Genomic DNA, 24141 nt, shown 5'->3' with positions numbered 1-24141 from the left:
ATAGCTCATGGTGGAAGGATTCATCCCTCTATAAATTTGGGTGGATTAAAATCACTTGCTACAATTATTGAAATACATAACAAAAGTTTCACAACACTTCTCAATGCAGTTGACTATCCACCACATGTTCCCTTATTCTTGTTGAATAAGGCTGAGGAAAAGTACTGATCAATTTTCACTCCTGGAGGCAGTCTGTAGCCATATATTCTGTATGTAAGCCGCAGATTAGATATTGACCACTATTCAAACAAAAGTAGTATATGTTAGAATCAAGTCCACTGGCTACACCACAACCTTATTCATTCATGGTACAGGAACAAAAAGTTAAACATTGTATTTATTCTAATGTGAACAGGTGGGTTACCACTGGGGGTATAGACAGTAGCCTGTATTTGCATTTCTCCTGCAGTGCAAATTTGTGCACTATGGACATCAGGCACCTAAGAGCTGAATCATGTGCTTTTTGTGTGACGGGTCCTTAGTATATAGATATTGCTTCACCGATACTCTTAAGGAAAAAATGTAGCTCTGTGCAGGATACACATATATTTTTACTGTCTCACCCTAACCCTCTATCTGCCACTGTGTATATAAAGTTTTTAAGTGTATATTTACTAATATCTCAAGATAATAAATGACTCTATTACTCATTGCTATTCACGGATTAATAACTGGCACCTAAAGACTATGCAACCTTCCTATGGTTTCCTTTAATATTTTTAACTCTGTGTTTAGTGTATGTTTATTATGTGTTGCCTATCTTTTGCTCACCTCTTGAAGAGAATAAAACAATAATAAGGAAGCTGAAACTGAAAATCAACTGTCTCCAGCTGAGTTAACTGGTCTCTTACTAAGCCCATAAGGCAGTAGAGGGTTCAAGAACGATCGAGGAGTTCCGACTACTTGAAGCAAAAAGTTTTCCAGGTCGGGTTAGAAGGGAGTGTTCCCAAGAAATAGAGTCACCTATGATGTATTGGAGAAAATAAGAAGGTCCGTTTGGAATTGTGGTCCTGAAGAGGGTGAAAAATGTTTTTCAGTCTCTAGAATCCATTGCCAGGTATTCCCGGCCTCTGATACCATTCGTTTTCTGATATTTGGACTGTTAGTACTGTCAAACGTACAAATATAGTAAAGGTAAACAGGGTAACGGAAGTTAAAAGGAGTGGATTTCCAAACACCAGTACAGTTAGAGGACGTTAAAACACTGTTTTTAAGTAAACATTTATGTTACGAAATGTGGAGCTACACTAAAGAAAGGCTTGAAATTGAGATTTATTTGGTGTGGGGTACAATTGTTCCCAAATCTCCTCTTTTGTCCTGTATCCTCACATCAAATATGTGTTCAAAGGTACTGTATCCAAAATGTGTTTCAGCATGCATACCCTTGAACACCAGGTCCTTTTCTGCAGGCTTTCCCTCATCCTTCTTCACAGACATTTACCCAGTAGCAGCTCCTGGTGGGAGTGTTTCTGGGCGGTAACGTGGGGCGGGGGAGGGGCAGGGTGAAGGGTAGTAAACATCGGAATACGGAAGAATGCAGGTAAGTAGGCAATTCAATAAAACAAATTTTGTTGTGCACGCAACAGATATAGATATTAAATGGGAGTGGGGCTACTGCTGTGGGGGGGTGGAGGCAGGCATGGCAGTGAAGCGCAATACCCAGTGGAGCATTTGCTGCCCCCTCTTCCTCCCATGGGATGGGGCTTGGCTGTGCCTCTGATCACAGCACATGCCACAATTTCACTGGATGTGGATCTGCATCGAGTGAAATGGGACCTAGTGTTTCTGTACCTGGGATTATCAGGAATCATTGCTTATTTTGAGCTGGTGATTTTAGGTGGGCCCACAGACACTTATTTTTAGGGACTGATACTTATTTTTCCTCATCAGACTTTAACCCAGAGCAAGAGAGGGAAAACGGGGGAAAGAAGGAGGAAGAAATATACACAAAAACAGTAACAAAGAAAGAAAGCAAGGATGAAAAAGAAACTAAAAGAGTGAGATAAATACAAGGAAAGTGTCTGGTGGTGGAGAAAAGAGGCATGAGGTGATATCAAGACTACGCAGCTTTGGTATTTGACACCACTGACATTTGGTAGTGCCAGTCGGGGACTTCGAGCAGAACTTTTGACGTTAACACTTATTCTTCTAATAATTCAGCATTGTCAGGAAAGGTATTTGAAGACCTGGTAATCCTGAGTTCGGGCAAACTGGATCACACAAAAATACAGCAGCAGCATTCACCACAAGGAATACTGCTCTGAGTAAAACATAGTGAGGACCTACGTGCTTTTCACACAAATAGTGTGGGGCAGTGGTTCCTTTTTAATAAACAAAAGGCTAAAAATTGAAATATCAAAGGGGGGAAGTTGTTGGTGTAAATTTGAATATGACAAAACTAGCTCTGAGAAGATTTAATGAACAAATGGAATCAGCCTGTTTACCTCCAGGAGTCAGCTAACAAAAGAACTATTTCATGGAAGTTTACGTGTATTTATTAATGTAAAATTGCATATAAATCTTTAGACATGTTTCAATTTTGGATTGTTAGGTGTCCACTTGGCTTAAGTATTAAGTATTAAGCTGGGTTCTTAAATGACATCTTGCTTGGTACGATATTTAGAGAGGCAAGGGATTTAATAGACATGGCGCCTGATGAATTCAGTGGAGGACACTCCTCAAGCACATGCTTGAATCATATTAGCTGCAGTTTGAGGACTTTGCCTCTGCTCAACCTATTGAGCAGGCATTATATTTTCCAGAACCCACTAACTGTTCAAATTCATGATCGTGACATTGTCCAAAATGCTAGATTTACATGAATACGTGTTTGTTTAAAATGCACCTTTTCTATCACAGGAAATGTGCAATAGGTGTTGCACATATAAGCAAATAGGTATTCAAATCTAAACATGTTTGACTAAATAATTATATGTATCTGCTGTGAAAACCGAGGAAAAGCTGAAGATCGGAATGGATTGCAAGCCACAATTTCTAGGACTTAGTGAAAATTGATGAAAGAAGTCTTGGTTTAACAATGTCGAACTCTTACCATTCCACGTCCACAGTCAGTCCCATCTGCTAAAGGCATATGCTGAGTACGACAGCCCTTATCAACTCCTTCTGCACTTGTACACCACAGTCGCTTGCATTGTTTCTGTAAGGAAGTTCATACAATTTGCATTAAAATGATGCACTGCTATATTTTGTGCTACATTTTGCTTTCATCCATTACTTGATCCCCGTGGGGTCCAAAACTCTGATCTAAATTACTGCTTTCAGAACTAGAATTGTCCTAGGCAATCATGCACAGACTTGTCTAGAAAACACTGCCCCAGTAACAAGTTGTCATAAGCAATACGAATTCATTATCATGAACTAGGAACATGCTATTTTTGTGTTTCCTTTTTAACCACGTACATACATTCTGATACGTTTTGTTGATTGATTAACAATGTAATACAGTATTAACAGTTTAAAAATACCTCTCAAATAAGCAATACGTGTATGTTGCTGCGTCAGTTACATAGCCTTAGGGCGACAAGTATACATTGTATCTCGGCATGGCTATATTATTTTAACTTACTTTTCTGGGGTGTTATTAACATCATGAAAACGTCGACTTTCTATTAATTTTGTGATTCGTAGATGTTTCTGTGCTGTGCCTAGTAAAATGGACTTATGCTAGTCAAAATTTGGCGCATCCGGCATAGATTCCCCCATCCCATTATAAAACCTCCAGTAAGCTGGATTTTCAGAAGCTTTTATAAAACCAGTCATCTCTTTGTACTCTGTAAATATGGAAGTAGAGTCTGCCATAACACGGAAGTTTGGAACAGAATGAGCATCCTCCATGTGGTGCACACAGGCAATTATCACCAAGAATGTGTATGCCTCCAGCTCTGTGTTTATAGCGAGAACAAATCATTTATTTAAAAAAAGAAATAGCAGTTGCGAGTTATCGCATATCCCCAGTCAGGGCCGAAATGGGAACCACAACAGGCCCTGGGAAAAGTCCTCGGCTGCCCACCCCCCTCCCCACTCAGGGGGAGGGGTAGGGGGGGTGTTGGAGGTGCCGCCAGCTCTTTGCCGGGGCCGTTTTTCGGCCGATTTTGGTACAGGGCCGATTTTGCAGCTTTGCTGCTAAAATGGCCCTGCAACAAAAACGCCCCCCAGGGGCCCAAAACCGCCCCTCACCCGTGATGCACACCGGGGGATTGCCCGGTGCCCGCTATGGCCAGTCCGGCCCTGTCCCCAGACAACTCCCAATTTACTTAGAATGGAATTAATATTCTTTTGCATTCCGGTAGATAGGCAACATGTTTCATCAATACTTACTAACAGGGCTGCAAAAATAACGGAGACATAAATAATGAAACAATATATAAACTCACTAATATATTAGTGTCCTAATTTCTCGTATCATCAAAGATGATAAAAAGATTGTGAGCCCAAATAAAAGTAGAAAGAGGATCACAACAAGCCTGATATGATTATTGATGAGAGAAATAGACATATTATACCCGCATGATTTTGGTAAGCACCAAGAAAATTACCCGCATGAATGCTACAGCAATTCATCCTCTGTGCTGCAGATCCTTCTTTCCCATTGTTCATGACGAGCTCAGCTCGTCATGAGCACACAAGCAGTGTACTGTATGACGAGCTGAGCTCGTCATGAGCATGGAAGGGGTTAAGGAAACACCATCAAGAACATAATACTGGGGAAATGGAGGAATAACAAAACATCCCTTTTTCCATTGTGGCTTGTGCTAGGGCCATTTTCGGACCACAGCACAAGCCGCAATTGAAAAAGCCATGATTCTGACCACCTACATGAATTTTGTTCCATAATTTGGTGGGTGGGACCACTATCTACTTGTCAGTCGGTCCCAATCCTGCTGCGATAGCAGTTGGACGGTCGTCTGACCACCAATGTAATCGGGCCAAAGTTACATCATGCAAATTCCAGGTGGTCAAGTCAGTCACAGTCAGTCCCCGATAACAACAAAAGTTCTGGGAATGGGAAAGGGGTAGAAATGGTCAGCATTTTCTTAGAAGGAAATGAGAACTGGAGAACTTGGAAAAGCCTTACAATCTTGTATTATAACCAGTGAATGTTACAATGGTAAACCGTGTGAGTGTCATTTTAGAGCCCAATGTAAGTGCTGCTGTATCCTGTCTGAAAGTAGAATCAGAAGGTGGACTATCGGAGAGGGGAACCGGAACACAACTCTTCTCTGGAAAGTGCAACTATCAGAACCATAATGAATAGAGAAAGATGAAACATAAGAGTAATTAGCAGAAGGGAGTTATGGCTCCTGAATATCAACTATAGAATATTGTTTGACCATAGTATCGAAATCAAAATATCTTGAGTACAAAAATAATGAGAGTTTAAACACGGAGGGTAAATTTATGTTTCTTAACAATAATATTGATGTTTAACATATTGTTACTTAAAATATTGTGGGATTTACTATGTGTTTGGAAAGTGCCTATTTTTGTTATACATTAGTTACCTACTTGTGGTCGCCAGTAGGTAGTTATAGTTAGGACCTTTTTTCATAGGAAATCCGCAACATTCTATTTGGAATAACTTTGGCGCCGGTTGACAAATCTTTGGGAAATTTTCAAAACTAATGGCCAGCTCCGGTTCGGTCCTATCATGAAAGTCTCGGGGTGATTTGTGAAGCCGGGGCCGAGAAAAAAGAGGGGTCCCAAAACGTGTTTTCCCCATGCAATTTTCCATAGGAACAGTTCATCGTGGCTACAGCCCGAACTGCAGAACGGAATTACACCAAATTTGGCAAAGAGGTAGTCCTTCAGACTCCTGCCTTTTGCTTAAATGGTGTAAATCCGTTCAGTAGTTCCTGAGAAAATGACAATTAAAAGTACATATATATCTATGGCCGCTGTGGATCCGCGCATCCTAAGCGGTGTACTTAGGATGCGTGGATCCACCACGGCCATAGATAAGCGCATCATCCTGATCACGCGCTGAATGCTAATTGGCTGTCAGGTGGTTGTCAACATTTGAAACCAGGAAGTGTTGGCAGCCATTTTGTGCCTCGGTAGATGCGAGGCTGAGGAAGTCAGTGGAATACGTGTGCAAAACTTATAAAGGGGCAGGGTAGAAATACCATGACCCTCTAGGCCTGCTTAGGGGGTCCCACAAGGACTCCCAAGGCCCAAAATTGTTTTTATTTTACTTTTAAACGGCAAAGTGCGCTCAGGGTGGGCAGATCCTGCGGTAAAAAAATAAATTAAACGGAGCTTCTTTATTAATTAATTATTAAATTTTATGGGGGGCCCAGAGGTGCCCCCCAGCCCCAGGAACCACCACCCCCCAGGGCCACAAAATAAATGGTTGGGGGGGGGCTTCACGGCCCCCCCAGCAAATTACGTGATTGGGGGGCTCAATGGCCCCCCAAAGCCCTAGGGACCATCAACCCTGGGGCTTTGTGTATTGTGAGAGCGGGGCCGCATGGCCTCCCTCCTGGAGCAGTTGTGGGCCCTGGGGACTGCCACCCTCCAGGGCCAGCTCCTGCAGTGTCCCAGCGTGCCCACACCCGGGACACTGCTGTTTGCTATGAGAGGGTGGGAGTCTCGTGGCTCCCGCCCACTTATAGCAAACTTAGTTTGGATTTTGAAAAAGAGAGCAGGGAAACCTGCTCTCTCTTTCAAAATCCAAACCAAATTGCTTATCCACACGGGGAGCTGCATATTAGCCGGCTGGGACCTTGGGGGCATTGGGGCTCCCCCCATGGTCCCCAATGTTTTATACAAGCCCCGGGGGATGGGGTCCCCGGGGATAATAGAAATTAGTGATAGGGGCTATTTTTTTTACTGTAAAATTAGGAGTCGCGCACCTAGTGCGGCGCTCAGTGCGGCCCCCTGGTGTGCAAGCGTTGGATGCGCGACTCCTAACGTGTAGGGTGCGCGAATCCAGTGCGTTTGGTGCACGACTTCTATGCCCTGGGTGCACGACTCTGACATGTTGGGTGCACGACTCCAAGCAAAAAAAAATTATCTTTTGAGATATACATCAAGCTTATGTGTTTAGATCTTGGGTGGCTCTAAAAAGAGCCCTTGTTTTTATTGAGAGATTTTGGTACGTACAAGTAAGTACCTATGCAGAGTCTAAAGTTGATGAGGAAGACTCTGTTACCCTCATCTGTAAAATGTACACCATCTCTCCTATAGATGCCATCCATATTAAAACGCAGATTGTTGTGGTAAATGGACCCCACCCTATAATCTCGGAGAAAAACGAAACAGATTTATTGACATGTTTCATAGCTTTCTCAATCTGTGGACAACATTTATTGGACCAGTTCCATTTCTGCCTTTGGCATATGTTAGAATAGACAAAGGCAGTTTGGGGGAAAAGTGACATAAATTCTGTAAAGGTGTCCTTCATAAGCATTTCCAGACCTACCCCAGTCAAAGTGCCTAGGTCATTGCCACTACAGAGCACAATTATGAGGTCAGGGTGTTGGAGATGCAAAAAGGATTTAACCAATGCCATCAATTGGTGTCATTTTAACCCTCTCTATCCAATCCATTTAATGTCTACATTTGGCAATGCTAGGTCTTTGTCCATGCCTCTGTTTTCTGCATTCCTTTGGCTCCAGAAAATATAGCTGTGTACCACAATCCACACTCTAAGCATCTTGAAGGGAGGTCTGGATGCACTCAGAAGGTGTCTGTATGTGAAATGGCAGTTTGAGAAAAGTGATTTTTCTAAAATGGTGGATAAGACGCAGTTTTAAAAAAAGAAAATAAATGATTGGCTGTTTGAGATTGTTGGAAACCGGCTATTTCTGGTAGGCTAGGGCTGATGCCAAAGCCAGGCAGAAACCACCATTCCAGTCAGGGCAAGGAAGTCACACGCCAAGATAACCCCTGCTCACCCTCTAGGTAGCATGGCGCGAGCAGTCTAGGCTAAACTCGGAGGCGATGTGTAAAGCATTTGCGTCAGCGCACAACAGCCACAACATACTAGGTACACCACAAAAGAGACTCCACACAAGGTTATATTAAAATAACTTTTGTATTGTCAAAACATATCAGATAGAAATTACACATGTACATTGTGCCAACTGGCACGGCAATATTCACAAGGGATTATTTACAAGTCAGGGCCACATGGGCCACTGTCTGAATCAACACTTTGCAGGTATAGAAATACTTGTCAGAAATTAGAATAAAAGTATATAAACTTCACTGTAACACAAAGTAACAGGTATAGATCACACTCAGTAACTACTGGGAACAGGTAAGTACCTCCTACGCAACCCTAAACTCCTTGGGAGAATGTCGGGCCGGGGACCAGGACCTCACTAGGACCACCTGTACTAAAAAGAACAACCACCTAAGTATCACACAGCATTTAGGGGTCTAAGAAAGAACACATTACCCATGATGCATAAATATACATTCAGAGGAGTAGTAAAGAAAAACACATAATGCATAAACCTACACCTTCAGCGGTGTTAAGAATAAAGCACATGATGCAATAAAATTACATTCAGAGGTACCCGGATAATACAGTAGCGCAATAGTCACATGATGTCTAAAAACATTCAGAGGTGCAGGAATAAGACATGATGCAAGAAATCACATTCAGAGGTACAAGAACCATACAATTGCGCAAAACCTACATAAGCCACCACCTGTGGCAGTCCCTAGGCCAACTGGCCTTGTTGGGGCTAGAACGCCCTGAGTCTCAATGTCAAGGGCCTAAACGATGCGGGGGCCCACTACTTGCTGGGCCCCTGGGAACACTCACAAGGGCCTAAACGCTGCAGCTGGCACTAAGTGCTGCGCAGCTGTGAAGGCCTGGCACCACGGTGCCCTCACTGTCCCACACAGGGACTCTCTCCTGAAATTGCGCCTAAACGGTGCAGCTGCCCACTAATTGCTGGGCCGCTGGAGAATCATAACTGCGCCGGGGCCCTCACTGGCCCTAGAACGAACTGCACAAAAGGTTGGAGCCACACAGGCTCTGAAAACACTGGTCAACCGTGGGAGCCACACAGGCTCTAGAAACACTGGTCAAATGTTGGAGCCACACAGGCTCTAAGAACACTAGGCGAACGTTGGAGCCACACAGGCTCTAAAAACACTAGGCACCGGGGAGCCCTCCGGCTCTGCAAACAATGGTGCCCCCTAGAGCCCCACTGGACTCTCCAAACGTGGGGGCGACCCACTGCCGACCGGGGTCGCCCTTGGTTGGAGTCCCCCCCTCTGGGGGACTCGAGATACCGGGAATGCCCCTCGAGCCTCTATGGGCTCGTACAACATTGGTGCCCCCTTTGAGTCTCTCAGGGCTCGCAAGAAGAAATGCGGCCGGTTTGCTGGAGCCCCGCTCGGGGGCTCGGGCACAGAGATCCGCCCTCCGAGCCTCATCAGGCTCTGCACACCAGAGGGGGGGGGGGGGCGCGGGCACCGGCAATGCGCCCCGACGGCCCCTCTTTCCCCTCCGCGCTGCACTCACCAGTTCTCTTGTGCGGCGGCGGGACGGAGAGCTCCCGCTCCTCTGGACTCTCCATTGCTGCGGCCGGACTCCTCTCTCTCCGTGGCTCCTTCTTCCTGCCGCGTCCTCTCGGGCACATCTCCGGTCTCCCTCCACAGCATGGGAGACCGGCAACGACAACCTGCTTCTTTCTCTCGGAGCTCCCTCCCGGTCACGGGAGCCCCGCAGCCGCCGCCATCTTCTCCTCGGGGCTCCCTCAGCTGGGAGGAGCCCCACGAACGACCGCCATGTCTCGCCCCTCTTCCTCCTTCTTCCCGCCGACTGCGGGGGCGGGACTTCCGGCCGGCCGCGACCGCATTGGCCGGCCGGCCAACCGCTTCCGGGTTGCTGCGGGCAGCGCAGCGGCCCTTCTCCTTAGGCAGGCAGGCGGGGGCGGATTTCTCCTACGGTCACTATTAAACAGCGCTCTCAAGCGCTGGGGGGCAACCACGCACCAAAAAGTACACCCAAAGCGCTACCAGCGCTTAGAATCCAAATGCAGCGCTAGGACCACATAAATCGCTCTTTAGCGCTGGAGCACAGTCCACAGCGCTCCCAGCGCTAGCACAGCAGGCAGAGCGCTCCCAGGCGCTCAGGGGGAAGCTCAGCGCCTCCAGGCGCTAGGAATACAGTTCCAGCGCTCTCCCCATGTAAATGCAGCTCCTCCATGCTGCCAAAGCCCCAGAGCTTCCCAGGGGGGGGGCAAAGCTAAGTCTCCCCATCAGCCCAGGCAGGGCAGAGGGGTCCCCCCAGGAGTCCAGGAAAGTCCATCAGGAGTCCAGGGGCTGGGCAGGACTCAGGGATTCCCTGAGCCCAAGCAACAGCACGCCCCTGGCAGATTCAAGTCAGAAAACAAGAACAAATTGGAAGGGAACACAGCCCCTTCTTATACCCAGAAAAGGCTTTGAAGTCGTTTGAAGTCTTTGTGTCAGCGAGCCCCTAAGCCCTGGGTGCATCTGGTTTCCCTCTCCTGTCAGCCTCAGGTCAGAGGTGACAGTGGGTCATCAGGAGGGAAGGGCAGCAGGGTGGGCTGACAGGCACAGCCCAGCACCAGACGCTCTTTCCTCCCATCCCTGACAGCAGATGGAGGCCTTTCATCTACGGCTGACTCAGACCCCCCCTACTCACCAGACAGTTCATCTACCAGCAGGCCCAGGCATGCCTGGGCCAGGCCCATCAGCCAATCACGTGCCAGCAGACTCACTACACAATTATGCCAACTTCTAAAAGTAGCGCTTCTAGACTAGACACAGCCATGCCGCATACACCATTCTGCAGCATTCATTCTCACGAGTTCACACATATCAAACTCGCCCCTGCACTCCCCACGCATCAGGAATCTACCATGGGCATACATATTTCCCATTCATTCCTATGGGAGGGCAGGGCGCTCACCATCCATACACAGAAAGCACCCGCACTTTACACTGTACCACAGTGAAAAAGTGCGCAGAGGCCTAAAATCACCAATCCAGGTTCCAAAAATAGGCTAGGAAAAAGCAAAAAGTCACGGGGTGAACCTGCCCAAAGGACCGGGTCCAACACATCCCCCTTCCAGCCAAAACGCAGGGTAGACCAATCACTACACTGATGGTCTTCAATGCTTTGGGCGACAAAACCACGGAGACGGGCCTGCAGGGCAGGGCCACCTTACAGTTTTTCGCCACTCTGAACCCACAGGGATTTCCCTCAACAAAAGCTCTCTGACACAACTAGGATACCCCACTGGTACACACTAGTCATCCACAGCCAGGACCAGGCCCTAGGCCATCCAAAGATCACAGGTCCTAACCAATCCACAGAGTGGGGGCAGAAGCCCCTGGCACACAATAGCCAATCTCCACTCTCTCTCTCAGTGTAGCTACACTACCACTGATCCTACAACCTAGGGACCACACCCTCAGGCTGACTAGAGGTCACGGGCAAGCATGCCCCAACCTACCTCTATTCCACCAATGTTAGAACTGGGGGTCTCTAGTTGGCAGAGGTAAGTACCTTAGACCAAGTAGGGACCCTTGCTTCCAGTCAGGGTGAAGGAATAACCCTCACAGGGAAGCACTCACCAGAACACAACTCTCCTACCAGATCGGGACCTCACTCCGTCACTGGTCTACCACCTGGAAACGATTCCACTTCTGAGGTACAAAGCACACAGCACAGTCCCTCTTCAAGCAGGTGGGGGCACGGCACACAGCAAAGCCCCCTTTCCTCTACCTTAGTGGAAACAACAAACTGCAGGTGGGCCCCAGAACACACAGCAAGGGCGGCCCCCTCAGTCTCTTCAGCTGAACTACTTTGGTAGAGTTCCTCTTGACCTAGAAGTTTCCTAATCTCCCAACCTAGGATTTACACCCTCAAGTTGCACCGGGTCAGAAGTACACCGTCCTTCTGCACCCCCTTCCAGTTCCATGATTACAGGCCTAGTATGTCTCAGGCTAGACAAAGCACACGCCAGCGGCGTATCAGCGACACACTCTCCTCCAGTACTCCCTATCACAGGTTGATTCTCAGTATGTTCCAGGCTAGACAGAGCACACGCCAGCGGCGTATCAGCAACACACTTTCCTCCCACCGGGGTCAGAAGTAAGGACACCCTCCCTCTGCACCCCCCTCCAGAGTTCTGCACCCTCCCACCTTGGAGCGGTACCCCTGGAAGCCAACAACTGGTCAGGACACTGACTACAGATGCCCTTCCTTCCAGGTCAGGCTGAACCTGAACCTGGCCTCCCCCCTCCTCGGGGAACGACCTCCAGAGGCCCCACAAAAATGATCAAGCACTCTAGACGGTCAAATGCCCAGCGAACCAGGACTTCCGCACCCTCCACTTAGGAGCGGTACAGCCCAGCACCAGGACCGCCGGAGTTCTGATTACAGACACTCCCCGTCCTCTAGACACAGGAAGATCCTCTTCAAATGACTGGTAAGTACAGCCTAGGCCCCTGACCTGGCGCTCCCTTAGGGAACCCTCCAGGCCCTGAGACAGGGTTTCGGGCCACCGTGGGACACACCGTGCCACACTCACTCCACCTCCACTGAGACCGGACGCGAGCCACTACACCCCTACCATCCTAATGGGACTTAGCCGGGCTACACATGAACCTCTTCACCTACACAGGATCATCAGATACACAAGCCACTACTTTTAGAATCACTCCCTAATGTCTCTGTAAGACATCCAGCACACCGCCAGACATCCACCTCCTTGTCCAAATGCCTCTGCAGGATGTCCTGCACACCACCAGAGGTGCACCTCACGTGCAAGCTCCTTAAAAAAAAACTCACACGAACTCCTCCAGTTCAAGACACCACTCATCCACACACTCCCCCTCCAGACTGGTGAGACAGTTCCTCACTGCCTCTGACTCTCAACCTGTCACCCTCTTACTGAGCACCAGGCACCATACTCTGGGAGATGGGAATGGGAATTCGCGCACTGGACACATTTAAGCTGCCACCACTGGATCCTACCATACTGGGGAATCCAGACACACACACTACACTCAGGGAATAACCACCCTCCTGAGCAAGCAATTTCTCCTCCACCCTGCCTCTCTTCCATCTACCCACACAGGGACAGGAATAGGAGTTGGACACTGGACCCAGCAAGGGATTCCTACTCTATGGGAACCTCCCCTCTCTACTGGCGTCCCGCCCTGTCATTTTCTCTCATCTGCCACTAAACATAAAGCGCAGGAACACCATCCGAAAATGACACTCTTGAGGAAAAACAAAATCAAAAACAATAATCCCAAATATGTGACTATCTGAAAAACGCAGAGTTTTTGTAATGTAGCCAGTTGTTGCTATGGCACTGTGCAAATACAAGTCCAAATCCGCACCGCTGACCCACCAATGTTGGAAACCGGCTATTTCTGGTAGGCTAGGGCTGATGCCAAAGCCAGGCAGAAACCACCATTCCAGTCAGGGCAAGGAAGTCACACGCCAAGATAACCCCTGCTCACCCTCTAGGTAGCATGGCGCGAGCAGTCTAGGCTAAACTCGGAGGCGATGTGTAAAGCATTTGCGTCAGCGCACAACAGCCACAACATACTAGGTACACCACAAAAGAGACTCCACACAAGGTTATATTAAAATAACTTTTGTATTGTCAAAACATATCAGATAGAAATTACACATGTACATTGTGCCAACTGGCACGGCAATATTCACAAGGGATTATTTACAAGTCAGGGCCACATGGGCCACTGTCTGAATCAACACTTTGTAGGTATAGAAATACTTGTCAGAAATTAGAATAAAAGTATATAAACTTCACTGTAACACAAAGTAACAGGTATAGATCACACTCAGTAACTACTGGGAACAGGTAAGTACCTCCTACGCAACCCTAAACTCCTTGGGAGAATGTCGCGCCGGGGACCAGGACCTCACTAGGACCACCTGTACTAAAAAGAACAACCACCTAAGTATCACACAGGATTTAGGGGTCTAAGAAAGAACACATTACCCATGATGCATAAATATACATTCAGAGGAGTAGTAAAGAAAAACACATAATGCATAAACTTACACCTTCAGCGGTGTTAAGAATAAAGCACATGATGCAATAAAATTACATTCAGAGGTACCCGGATAATACAGTAGCGCAATAGTCACATGATGTCTAAAAACATTCAGAGGTGCAGGAATAAGACATGATGCAAGAAATCACATTCAGAGGTACAAGAACCATACAATTGCGCAAAACCTACATAAGCCACCACCTGTGGCAGTCCCTAGGCCAACTGGCCTTGTTGGGGCTAGAACGCCCTGAGTCTCAATGTCAAGGGCCTAAACGATGCGGGGGCCCACTACTTGCTGGGCCCCTGGGAACACTCACAAGGGCCTAAACGCTGCAGCTGGCACTAAGTGCTGCGCAGCTGTGAAGGCCTGGCACCACGGTGCCCTCGCTGTCCCACACAGGGACTCTCTCCTGAAATTGCGCCTAAACGGTGCAGCTGCCCACTAATTGCTGGGCCGCTGGAGAATCATAACTGCGCCGGGGCCCTCACTGGCCCTAGAACGAACTGCGCAAAAGGTTGGAGCCACACAAGCTCTGAAAACACTGGTCAACCGTGTGAGCCACACAGGCTCTAGAAACACTGGTCAAATGTTGGAGCCACACAGGCTCTAAGAACACTAGGCGAACGTTGGAGCCACACAGGCTCTAAAAACACTAGGCACCGGGGAGCCCTCCGGCTCTGCAAACAATGGTGCCCCCTAGAGCCCCACTGGACTCTCCAAACGTGGGGGCGACCCACTGCCGACCGGGGTCGCCCTTGGTTGGAGTCCCCCCCTCTGGGGGACTCGAGATACCGGGAATGCCCCTCGAGCCTCTATGGGCTCGTACAACATTGGTGCCCCCTTTGAGCCTCTCAGGGCTCACAAGAAGAAATGCGGCCGGTTTGCTGGAGCCCCGCTCGGGGGCTCGGGCACAGAGATCCGCCCTCCGAGCCTCATCAGGCTCTGCACACCAGAGGGGGGGGGGCGCGGGCACCGGCAATGCGCCCCGACGGCCCCTCTTTCCCCTCCGCGCTGCACTCACCAGTTCTCTTGTGCGGCGGCGGGACGGAGAGCTCCCGCTCCTCGGGACTCTCCATTGCTGCGGCCGGACTCCTCTCTCTCCGTGGCTCCTTCTTCCTGCCGCGTCCTCTCGGGCACATCTCCGGTCTCCCTCCACAGCATGGGAGACCGGCAACGACAACCTGCTTCTTTCTCTCGGGGCTCCCTCCCGGTCACGGGAGCCCCGCAGCCGCCGCCATCTCCTCCTCGGGGCTCCCTCAGCTGAGAGGAGCCCCACGAACGACCGCCATGTCTCGCCCCTCTTCCTCCTTCTTCCCGCCGACTGCAACCACGCGCCAAAAAGTACACCCAAAGCGCTACCAGCGCTTAGAATCCAAATGCAGCGCTAGGACCACATAAATCGCTCTTTAGCGCTGGAGCACAGTCCACAGCGCTCCCAGCGCTAGCACAGAAGGCAGAGCGCTCCCAGGCGCTCAGGGGGAAGCTCAGCGCCTCCAGGCGCTAGGAATACAGTTCCAGCGCTCTCCCCATGAAAATGCAGCTCCTCCATGCTGCCAAAGCCCCAGAGCTTCCCAGGGGGGGGGCAAAGCTAAGTCTCCCCATCAGCCCAGGCAGGGCAGAGGGGTCCCCCCAGGAGTCCAGAAAAGTCCATCAGGAGTCCAGGGGCTGGGCAGGACTCAGGGATTCCCTGAGCCCAAGCAACAGCACGCCCCTGGCAGATTCAAGTCAGAAAACAAGAACAAATTGGAAGGGAACACAGCCCCTTCTTATACCCAGAAAAGGCTTTGAAGTCGTTTGAAGTCTTTGTGTCAGCGAGCCCCTAAGCCCTGGGTGCATCTGGTTTCCCTCTCCTGTCAGCCTCAGGTCAGAGGTGACAGTGGGTCATCAGGAGGGAGAGGCAGCAGGGTGGGCTGACAGGCACAGCCCAGCACCAGACGCTCTTTCCTCCCATCCCTGACAGCAGATGGAGGCCTTTCATTTACGGCTGACTCAGACCCCCCCTACTCACCAGACAGTTCATCTACCAGCAGGCCCAGGCATGCCTGGGCCAGGCCCATCAGCCAATCACGTGCCAGCAGACTCACTACACAATTATGCCAACTTCTAAAAGTAGCGCTTCTAGACTAGACACAGCCATGCCGCATACACCATTCTGCAGCATTCATTCTCACGAGTTCACACATATCAAACTCGCCCCTGCACTCCCCACGCATCAGGAATCTACCATGGACATACATATTTCCCATTCATTCCTATGGGAGGGCAGGGCGCTCACCATCCATACACAGAAAGCACCCGCACTTTACACTGTACCACAGTGAAAAAGTGCGCAGAGGCCTAAAATCACCAATCCAGGTTCCAAAAACAGGCTAGGAAAAAGCAAAAAGTCACGGGGTGAACCTGCCCAAAGGACCGGGTCCAACAGAGATCATTCTAGTTTGAAAAGTAGGTTGCATGTTTCTGTTTTTTAAAAGCATGTTTCTTATTGGTTAAGAAAAACTGTTTGAAAGGAACAATACATAAGATAAGGTGATATTTTGAAAAGTCAAGCACACTTGCTGTTTGGATTAGCAACATTGTGTGCTGAACTTGTGAACTGTGTGCTCAGTTAAGTGTTCTATGAACTGTTACTATGGTACCAGGCAGTGAGCAGATTGGGGGTAGGGTTCAAACGTATGCCATTTGGAAAGGGCTGAAATGTGTAACCAATAGAAATCTGTGTTAGCTTTTGAATTTATGTGGGACGCAATGTGATTTGATATTTACATGTATATGTGTGCAGAATGAGAGGGAAAGTTTACCTTTTTTTGGTTTTGCTTAGAGCTGCACAGTACAGAGATTCTGTATAAGAAAATCTGATGTGTGACTGACATACTTGTTAATCTACAAATCAATTTGAAAGGTAACTAATTAATTTGTGAGGGGTTGTACGTGGTGTGTTTGTTTTTAATAAGATTAATGTGTTTATCCTGGTAAAGTCCAGGGAGTAGTCTTGCTTGTCTAGAATCACATTGTGAGACAGTGTTCATTTGGGAACCATTGTGAGAGAAGCATTTGGTAACTTCATGTGTTTGTTGACAGGTAACTGGTTTAAAACGTGTAATGATGTAAAGTTTTAGTAGCATTAGAAGCCAGTCATTGGTTATGTATTTGTAAAATGTGTAAGGCTTCCACAGTAAAGTGCACTTCTAAAATATGTGGAATGTGTGCAGTCATCTCACCTGTTCCAGACTACTAAATGTTTTTTGCGAAAGTGCAAGGGATAATGTTATTTGTCTAGAATCACACTGTGAGTCAGTGTGCATTTGGGAAAATTTTGAGAGAAGCATTTGGTTGCTTCATGTGTTTGCAGACATATAAGTTCTTAACAACCTTTCTTGTTGTCAAGTTTTGATAGAATCAGAAAATAGCCATTGCTTATGTATTTGGAAAATGAGTTAGGCTTTAACAGTAAAATGCAATACTGAAATATGTGGAATGTGTGCAGTCACCTTAGTTTTTCTTCATGTGTTTGCAGATATAAAACTGGTTAAAAACCTATCCTGTTGCCAAGTTTTGGTAGAATCTGAAAGCAGTCATTGCTTATGTATTTTAAAATGTGTCAGGCTTGTACTCTAAAGTGCAGTAATGAAATATGTGGAATGTGTGCAGTCATCTTAACTCTTCTAGGCTAGTGAATAGTGTTGCTTGTCTAGAATCACACTATGAGTGTGTGTGCATTTGTAAAGCATTGTGAGAGAAGCATTTGGTAAGTTCATGTGTGCTTGTACTGCTGTAATCATTCAGTCATTATCCACGTACTCATGCAGCGAGTCAGGGCCTTAGCACATGTACTGTTACAAACTCCTATGGACTATGCATGAAGTAGTCTAACCACCTTTACACGTGTTCCCCAGTTAGTATCCATACACTCCAGCAAACACCCTGTGACTGCTCTTAGTGACTGTTTCAGTACCATGTACTAATTCATTCACTAAAGTAAAACTCAACCAATTATGAATTCACCCAGTGTCTTTCCTTATAGTACTGTAATCATTCAGTCAGTATGTATGTACTCAAGCAGTGAGCCAGGCTTTAGGGTACGGAGTGCTTCAAACTCCTATGCACTATGCATGTAGTGGTCTAACCACTTTCACACTCGTGTTTCAGGCCTACAATTCCCCAGTCAGTATCCATACACTGCAGCAAACACCCTGTGACTGCTCTTGCACTCCCATAGTGACTCTTTCAGTACCATCTACTAATCCATTCACTAAAGTAAAAGTCAACAAATTATGAATTCACCCAGTGTCTCTCCTTATAGTACCATACTTATTCACTCAGTATGCATGTACTCATGTAGTGAGCCAGGCTTTAGGGCACGGAGTGCTTTAAACTCCTATGCACTATACATGTAGTGGTCTAAGCACCTTCACACTTGTGTTTCAGGCCTACAATTTGCCAGTCAGTTTCCATACCCTCCAGCAAACACCCTGTGAGTGCTCTTGCAATCCCATAGTGACTCTTTCAGTACCATGTGCTAATCCATTTACTAAAGTAAAACTCAACCATAAAATAAAGTTATCATGCCTGAAAAATCAAGAAAGAGAAAAAGAGAGCTAAAGGACTGTTACTTGAAGAAAACTCAACAACAAGTATTGGATGACCAACATAATGTGGGTAAAAAGACAAAATCTTCTGGTAAGACCACTAGGGAATTTATTAAAAATCTTACTAGGCCCAGAAAGAATGTTCAGAATGTTGAAACCACTGACAATGCTTCAACCAGAATAAATTGTCAAAATAATAGGAAAAGAAAAAAAACAATGTACAGTCAAAGGATACGACGTATGGTAAAAGAAGACAAAATCAGTATAAAGAAATATGCAAAAAATTATTTTATAATAGAGTAGTATATAATTTGCTGAAAGATATTAAGAAATATAAAAAGAGAGCACTATTTTATAAAAATAAGAAGCATATTGAATCCATTGTTGAAAAGGCTTTTTAAGTAAAAAGGAAACTATTCATTTTAGTTTTAAACAGAATTCGATTACTAGATAAACCAATCCATTTAATGAAGGCCAAAAGTAAGAGGAAAAGAGTAATTAACAGAACACATTTTTGCGATTTTTTTGGGGGGGAATGGTAACACAGTTCAAGTTCAGAGCCTTTCTTTAATGAAAAGAGTTATTTTCACACCAATGATTTGTTGCATGCAGTTGACACCAGTGATCAAGCTAATGAGGTTAGAAATGGTTGTCCAATTGAGAAACTTGGGATTGCAGTAGTATTTGTAGTGTACGACAAGAATCTATTGATCTTTTATGCAATTTCTTACAAGCATATAGAGAAAAAAGTGTTAAACAAAAGAATAAGATGTTGCAAGGACTAGATCCTTGCAGAGTGAGAAAAAATACTGGTTTGCAAGGTCATTCCCTGGCTCGTCTTTCTAGAAAAGTATGTCAAAGTGTTTTTCACCATTTCAGGATGTTAGCAGTACATCTACTAAAATGCAGAAGTTAGTCAGAACATTGTATTATGCAAAAAGTCCAGCACTAAAGTTAAATGAGTTGATCAATGCTCCTTTGCGTGGATCAGTATCAGATGTGAAGAAGATTTGTGATGAAATTGAGTTTTGTTACTTTGGTCCTCAACAAGAGAGTGCAGAAACTGATACATTAATAGAAGAAAATGTTGAAGAGAATGTGGAACATACTATAACAAAAAATGTTGATAATCAAATTACAAAGTTTAAGGTGATATCAGGTGAAAGGCCAAATTATTCTTGCATTTGTTGTCGGCGAACTCACTATAAAAATCAGACTAGGACTGTTGATCTGTATTTAAAAAGTGAAAGAGAAAATAATGATAAGTGGAAGGAATTTGCAACTTATTTGTTGGTAGAGAATCAATCAATCAATCAAAGCATTTATATAGCGCACTACTCACCCGGAGGGTCTCAAGGCGCTGGGGGGAGGGGGTCCGTTAGTGCTCGAACAGCCAGGTCTTCAGCTGCTTCCTGAAGGCGAGGTGGTCTTGGGTCAGGCGGAGGTGGGTCGGAAGGGAGTTCCAAGTCTTGGCTGCCAGGTAGGAGAAGGACCTTCCTCCCTTGGTGGCTCTTCGGATGCGGGGGACGGCGGCGAGGGCGTGGCTGGTCGATCGAAGCTGGCGATTGGGAGCGTAGAAGTTGAGGCGGCTGTTGAGGTATCCTGGGCCTTGGTTGTGTAGGGCTTTGTGTGCGTGGGTGAGGAGCCGGAAGGTGATTCTCTTGTTGACCGGGAGCCAGTGCAGGTCTTTCAGGTGTCCGGAGATGTGGCTGCGGCGGGGGATGTCCAGGATGAGTCGTGCTGAGGTGTTCTGGATCCGCTGGAGTCTCTTCTGGAGTTTGGCGGTGGTTCCGGCGTAGAGGGAGTTGCCGTAGTCCAGACGGCTGGTGACGAGGGCCTGGGTGACCGTCTTCCTGGTCTCGGTGGGGATCCATCGGAAGATCTTACGTATGCGCAGGATGTTGAAGCACGACGAGGAGACGGCGTTGACTTGTCTGGTCATGGAGAGGGAGGAGTCCAGGATGAAGCCCAGGTTGCGATTGACTGAATGTGTGCACCCGTTTCAGGGTATTGATCGTATGGAGCCTAAAACAGCTACATTGCCTCCTTCAGATTTACAAAGAGGATTAAAAGGATTAAAAGGAAGAGCTGTATATTTACCATTAGATTTAAAGAAAAATCTTGAAACTATTGGTGTAGAAAATGAACCACTAGTTATTCTAGTTAATGGCGTTCCTACTTAGAGTAAAAAAATCTGGCAGGAGTTAGTGGATGTTAGGAAAGTGCAGCAGGCAACTTTCTATGTTAATAAAAAACAATAAGTACCATAAAAATGCTTATATGGGAGAAGAAGAAATACTTTTAGCAGAAAATACTGAAACGTCAAGTGGACAAATTGAAAAAGTGGACATGTCAAGAAGTGAAGAAATCTATTAACATTACAGTGTACATCCATCACAGAAGTGATGGGGAACACTATTGAGTTGTTCCAAATGAAAAAAGCAAAGGGAAGTCCCATGAGTGTATGGGAAGAGAGCTTGGAAGCTCATTGTTTTCCGCAGTTGTTTCCAAGAGGAAAAGGAGGACGATATGATGAACGACCTGTGCAGATTCCTGCATCTGAATATCGAACAACGAGATTATATGCAGAAGTTTCAAGATTTCGACAATGTATCCCTTAAATATTTCATCTTTTGTTTGAAAGTGACTTGTCTGGACTTTCATATGCAGTCAATCACATATTGAAAATAGGAGTACATCTGTAAAATGTTTCTGCAAAGGATTTTATAGATAAAGTACACCAAAGGGATGATCATTTAGAATCTCAGCTGATGAATCTGATGGCATGTCTGTGCGGCAATAATGAATATTGGTACCGTTGACATGGAGAACTGAAATGTAAGCTACGGAACTTAGTAACTCCTACCTGGTTCTTTACCCTAAGCTGTGCTGAGCACGCTTGGGATGATTTATTTGAATTTCTTCAAAAGGCAAATTCCAATATAAAAAATATTGAATACAAGACACCTGGAGAATCGTGCTCTCTGTATTCTGGTAATGTATGCAGGTATTTTAATCATATATTTGAAGCTATGATGTCTTTTATCTGCAATAAAAAAAATCCTTCTCTTGGAGAAGTTGTGGATTTCTTTTGGAGAAGGGAGCAAGAGGTGCTCCTCATATACATATGCTATTATGGATCAAGGATGCCCCAAATTCGGAACAGATTCAGATGATACTGTTTTGTCTTTTACTGAAGAATATGCCACATGTGCAGTACCCAAAAGCACAGAAGAAAACAACTTAAGACAATAAGTCTTACGATTCCAAAGTCATCGTTGTGGAAAGTACTGTCGCTGAAAGTAAAAGTCTAAGGAAAAGTTTTGTACCAAATGTACCAAATGTCCTTTTGGTTTGCGTGTGGATTGCTTGTGTCGCGTAACATCTCCTGAGGCGAAAATCGGGAGACTTGCTTTTTTTTATTTATTTTTTTTAAATTGTGTTTATTGTTTTTAACTTACTTGGGGCAAAGCCGGTTAACTTGACATCTCCTGGGGTGAAGGACGCTCTTGATACCGCGCGTCCCCCCTTATCTTGCTCACTCTCCCTACAGCCGAGTTAGGTGCTGTTTGGGTAGAGCTAGCTTTGGCCGCCATCTATGGGGTAGCCCTGGATCACCGCTCCAGCAGTCCGGCCACTCCCACTGCCAGCCTGCATTTAAAAAGGCCGCCCTAACATCGCGCACAGATTGCTTGTGTCGCGTAACATCTCCTGAGGCGAAAAGGCGGGAGACTTGCTTTTTAAAAAAATTGTGTTTATTGTTTTTAACTTACTTGGGGCAAAGCTGGTTAACTTGACATCTCCTGGGGTGAAGGACGCTCTTGATACCGCGCGTCCCCCCTTATCTTGCTCACTCTCCCTACAGCCGAGTTAGGTGCTGTTTGGGTAGAGCTAGCTTTGGTCGCCATCTTAGGGGTAGCCCGGGATCGCCGCTCCAGCAGTCCGGCCACTCCCACTCCCAGCCTGCATATGAGTGGAGCACCTCCCCGACCGCACAGTTGACGCGCGCCTAAGGCAAGCCCGTCTGCGCCCGTCCGCGGCCGGATGGGGCCTGGGGCCAGAACCCCTGATCAGTGTGGGATCGGTGGGGTGGACAGATTACAATATACTAGAGAACAACTACTCCTACTTCGCCCGAGGAAAAACGGGAGTTGCTGGCGTAATCTGCAGGTGGATGTACTACCCTTACGCTGTGTGGATTGTTCCTTTGACGCCAGGACCCCAATGGGCAGGGGGCAGGAGGTAGAGAAAGCTAGGATGATGCTGCTTAACTGCCGCTCTATGAAGAAACACTAGTTAGAAATCTACGAGCTTTTAATGGATTATAAGCTCAATGTACTCTTTTTAACAGAGACATGGTTGGATGAAGGATCATCGCCAGAAATCCTGGAGGCTATTCCGTAAGGATATTGTCTACTTAGAGTTGACAGGGGGCGCCAGAGAGGAGGAGGATTGGCGCTAATTCATAAAAGTGAGCTGATATGCACTCTAGATCAAGTTAAATAACTGAATAGTGAGGCAGGATTTTTTACATTAAACATCTCCCCTTTAAATATTATAAATGGCTTTCTGATCTACCGCCCCCCGTGCGGAACTGCGCAGTTCTGTGACAACTTGGTAGAACTGGCCACTCAACCGGCGCTCCGCTACAAGAAGCTCTTCATTTTGGGTGATTTGAATCTTCACTTTGAGGATGCTGACTGTGGGGAGGCGCAGGCAGTTGTGGAAACACTGACATTTTTAATGCTGAAGTTGCAGTCATTCGCACCCACTCATCAACATGGCCACCTCCTTGATCCCATTTTTTCAAACTGGGAAGGAATAAAGGTCGCTTCCCCGATTAGAATCCCCTGGTCGGATCCATATATGATTCCGTTTGAGGTGGAAGGCAGCCTTCGGAAATTGGAGGGAGGAAAGCCAATGCCACAAAAGCGTAGGGATTGGAAAAAATTCAGTCAGGAAGCATATAGGTGTGCCCTGCTGAACGAGTCACCCCCTCGGAGTGACACCTTGCAGGAAGCGTGGAAAGGGTATGAAGAATGGATGTCGAATGCCTTAGATATAGTGGCGCCTTGGACAACTAAGCCCCCGGTCAGAAGGACCAAAATGGCCCCATGGTTCAGCAAAGAACTTATGGAGAACAAAGCTAAATGCAAAAATTTAGAACGCAATTGGCGAAAAAATTACAACTTAGAGTGTAAACTGCGCTATAAGAGTGAACTGAAAAAATATCACAAACTAGTTAGAGCAGCAAAGGGAGCTTTCCTTAAAGAAAGAATAGAAATGGCAGATAATCCAACTAAAGAACTATTTGCCATATATAAAAAACGTACTATCCCTACAAGATTAATGGCGCAAGACATCTGCTCCAATGAACTATGTGAGTTAATAGCGGACCAATTTGTTGACAAAGTGGAAATAATCTACGCCTCCTTCACGGGAGGGACAGATGTGTCGCAAAACCAGGCTGAAAAGGGTAAGAACTCGGCCATTAATTTGCATTTGAAG

At 46.5% G+C, this 24141-nt stretch overlaps 1 protein-coding gene across 1 annotated transcript in view; it reads right to left on the bottom strand.

The window, feature by feature from the left end:
- ADAMTS20 (ADAM metallopeptidase with thrombospondin type 1 motif 20) overlaps positions 1-24141 on the bottom strand; it is a 1463844-nt gene that overhangs the window by 973117 nt on the left and 466586 nt on the right. The window contains exon 11 of the mRNA XM_078648053.1: positions 3053-3157. Coding sequence (XP_078504179.1) covers positions 3053-3157 — 105 coding nt within the window. The remainder of the gene's footprint in view (positions 1-3052; positions 3158-24141) is intronic.

The sequence above is a fragment of the Lissotriton helveticus genome, chromosome 1_1 (assembly GCF_964261635.1).
Source record: "Lissotriton helveticus chromosome 1_1, aLisHel1.1, whole genome shotgun sequence".
NCBI classification, from domain to species: domain Eukaryota; kingdom Metazoa; phylum Chordata; class Amphibia; order Caudata; family Salamandridae; genus Lissotriton; species Lissotriton helveticus.
The sequence above is the reverse complement of the archived record's forward strand: the minus strand, read 5'-3'. Positions and strand labels throughout refer to the sequence as shown.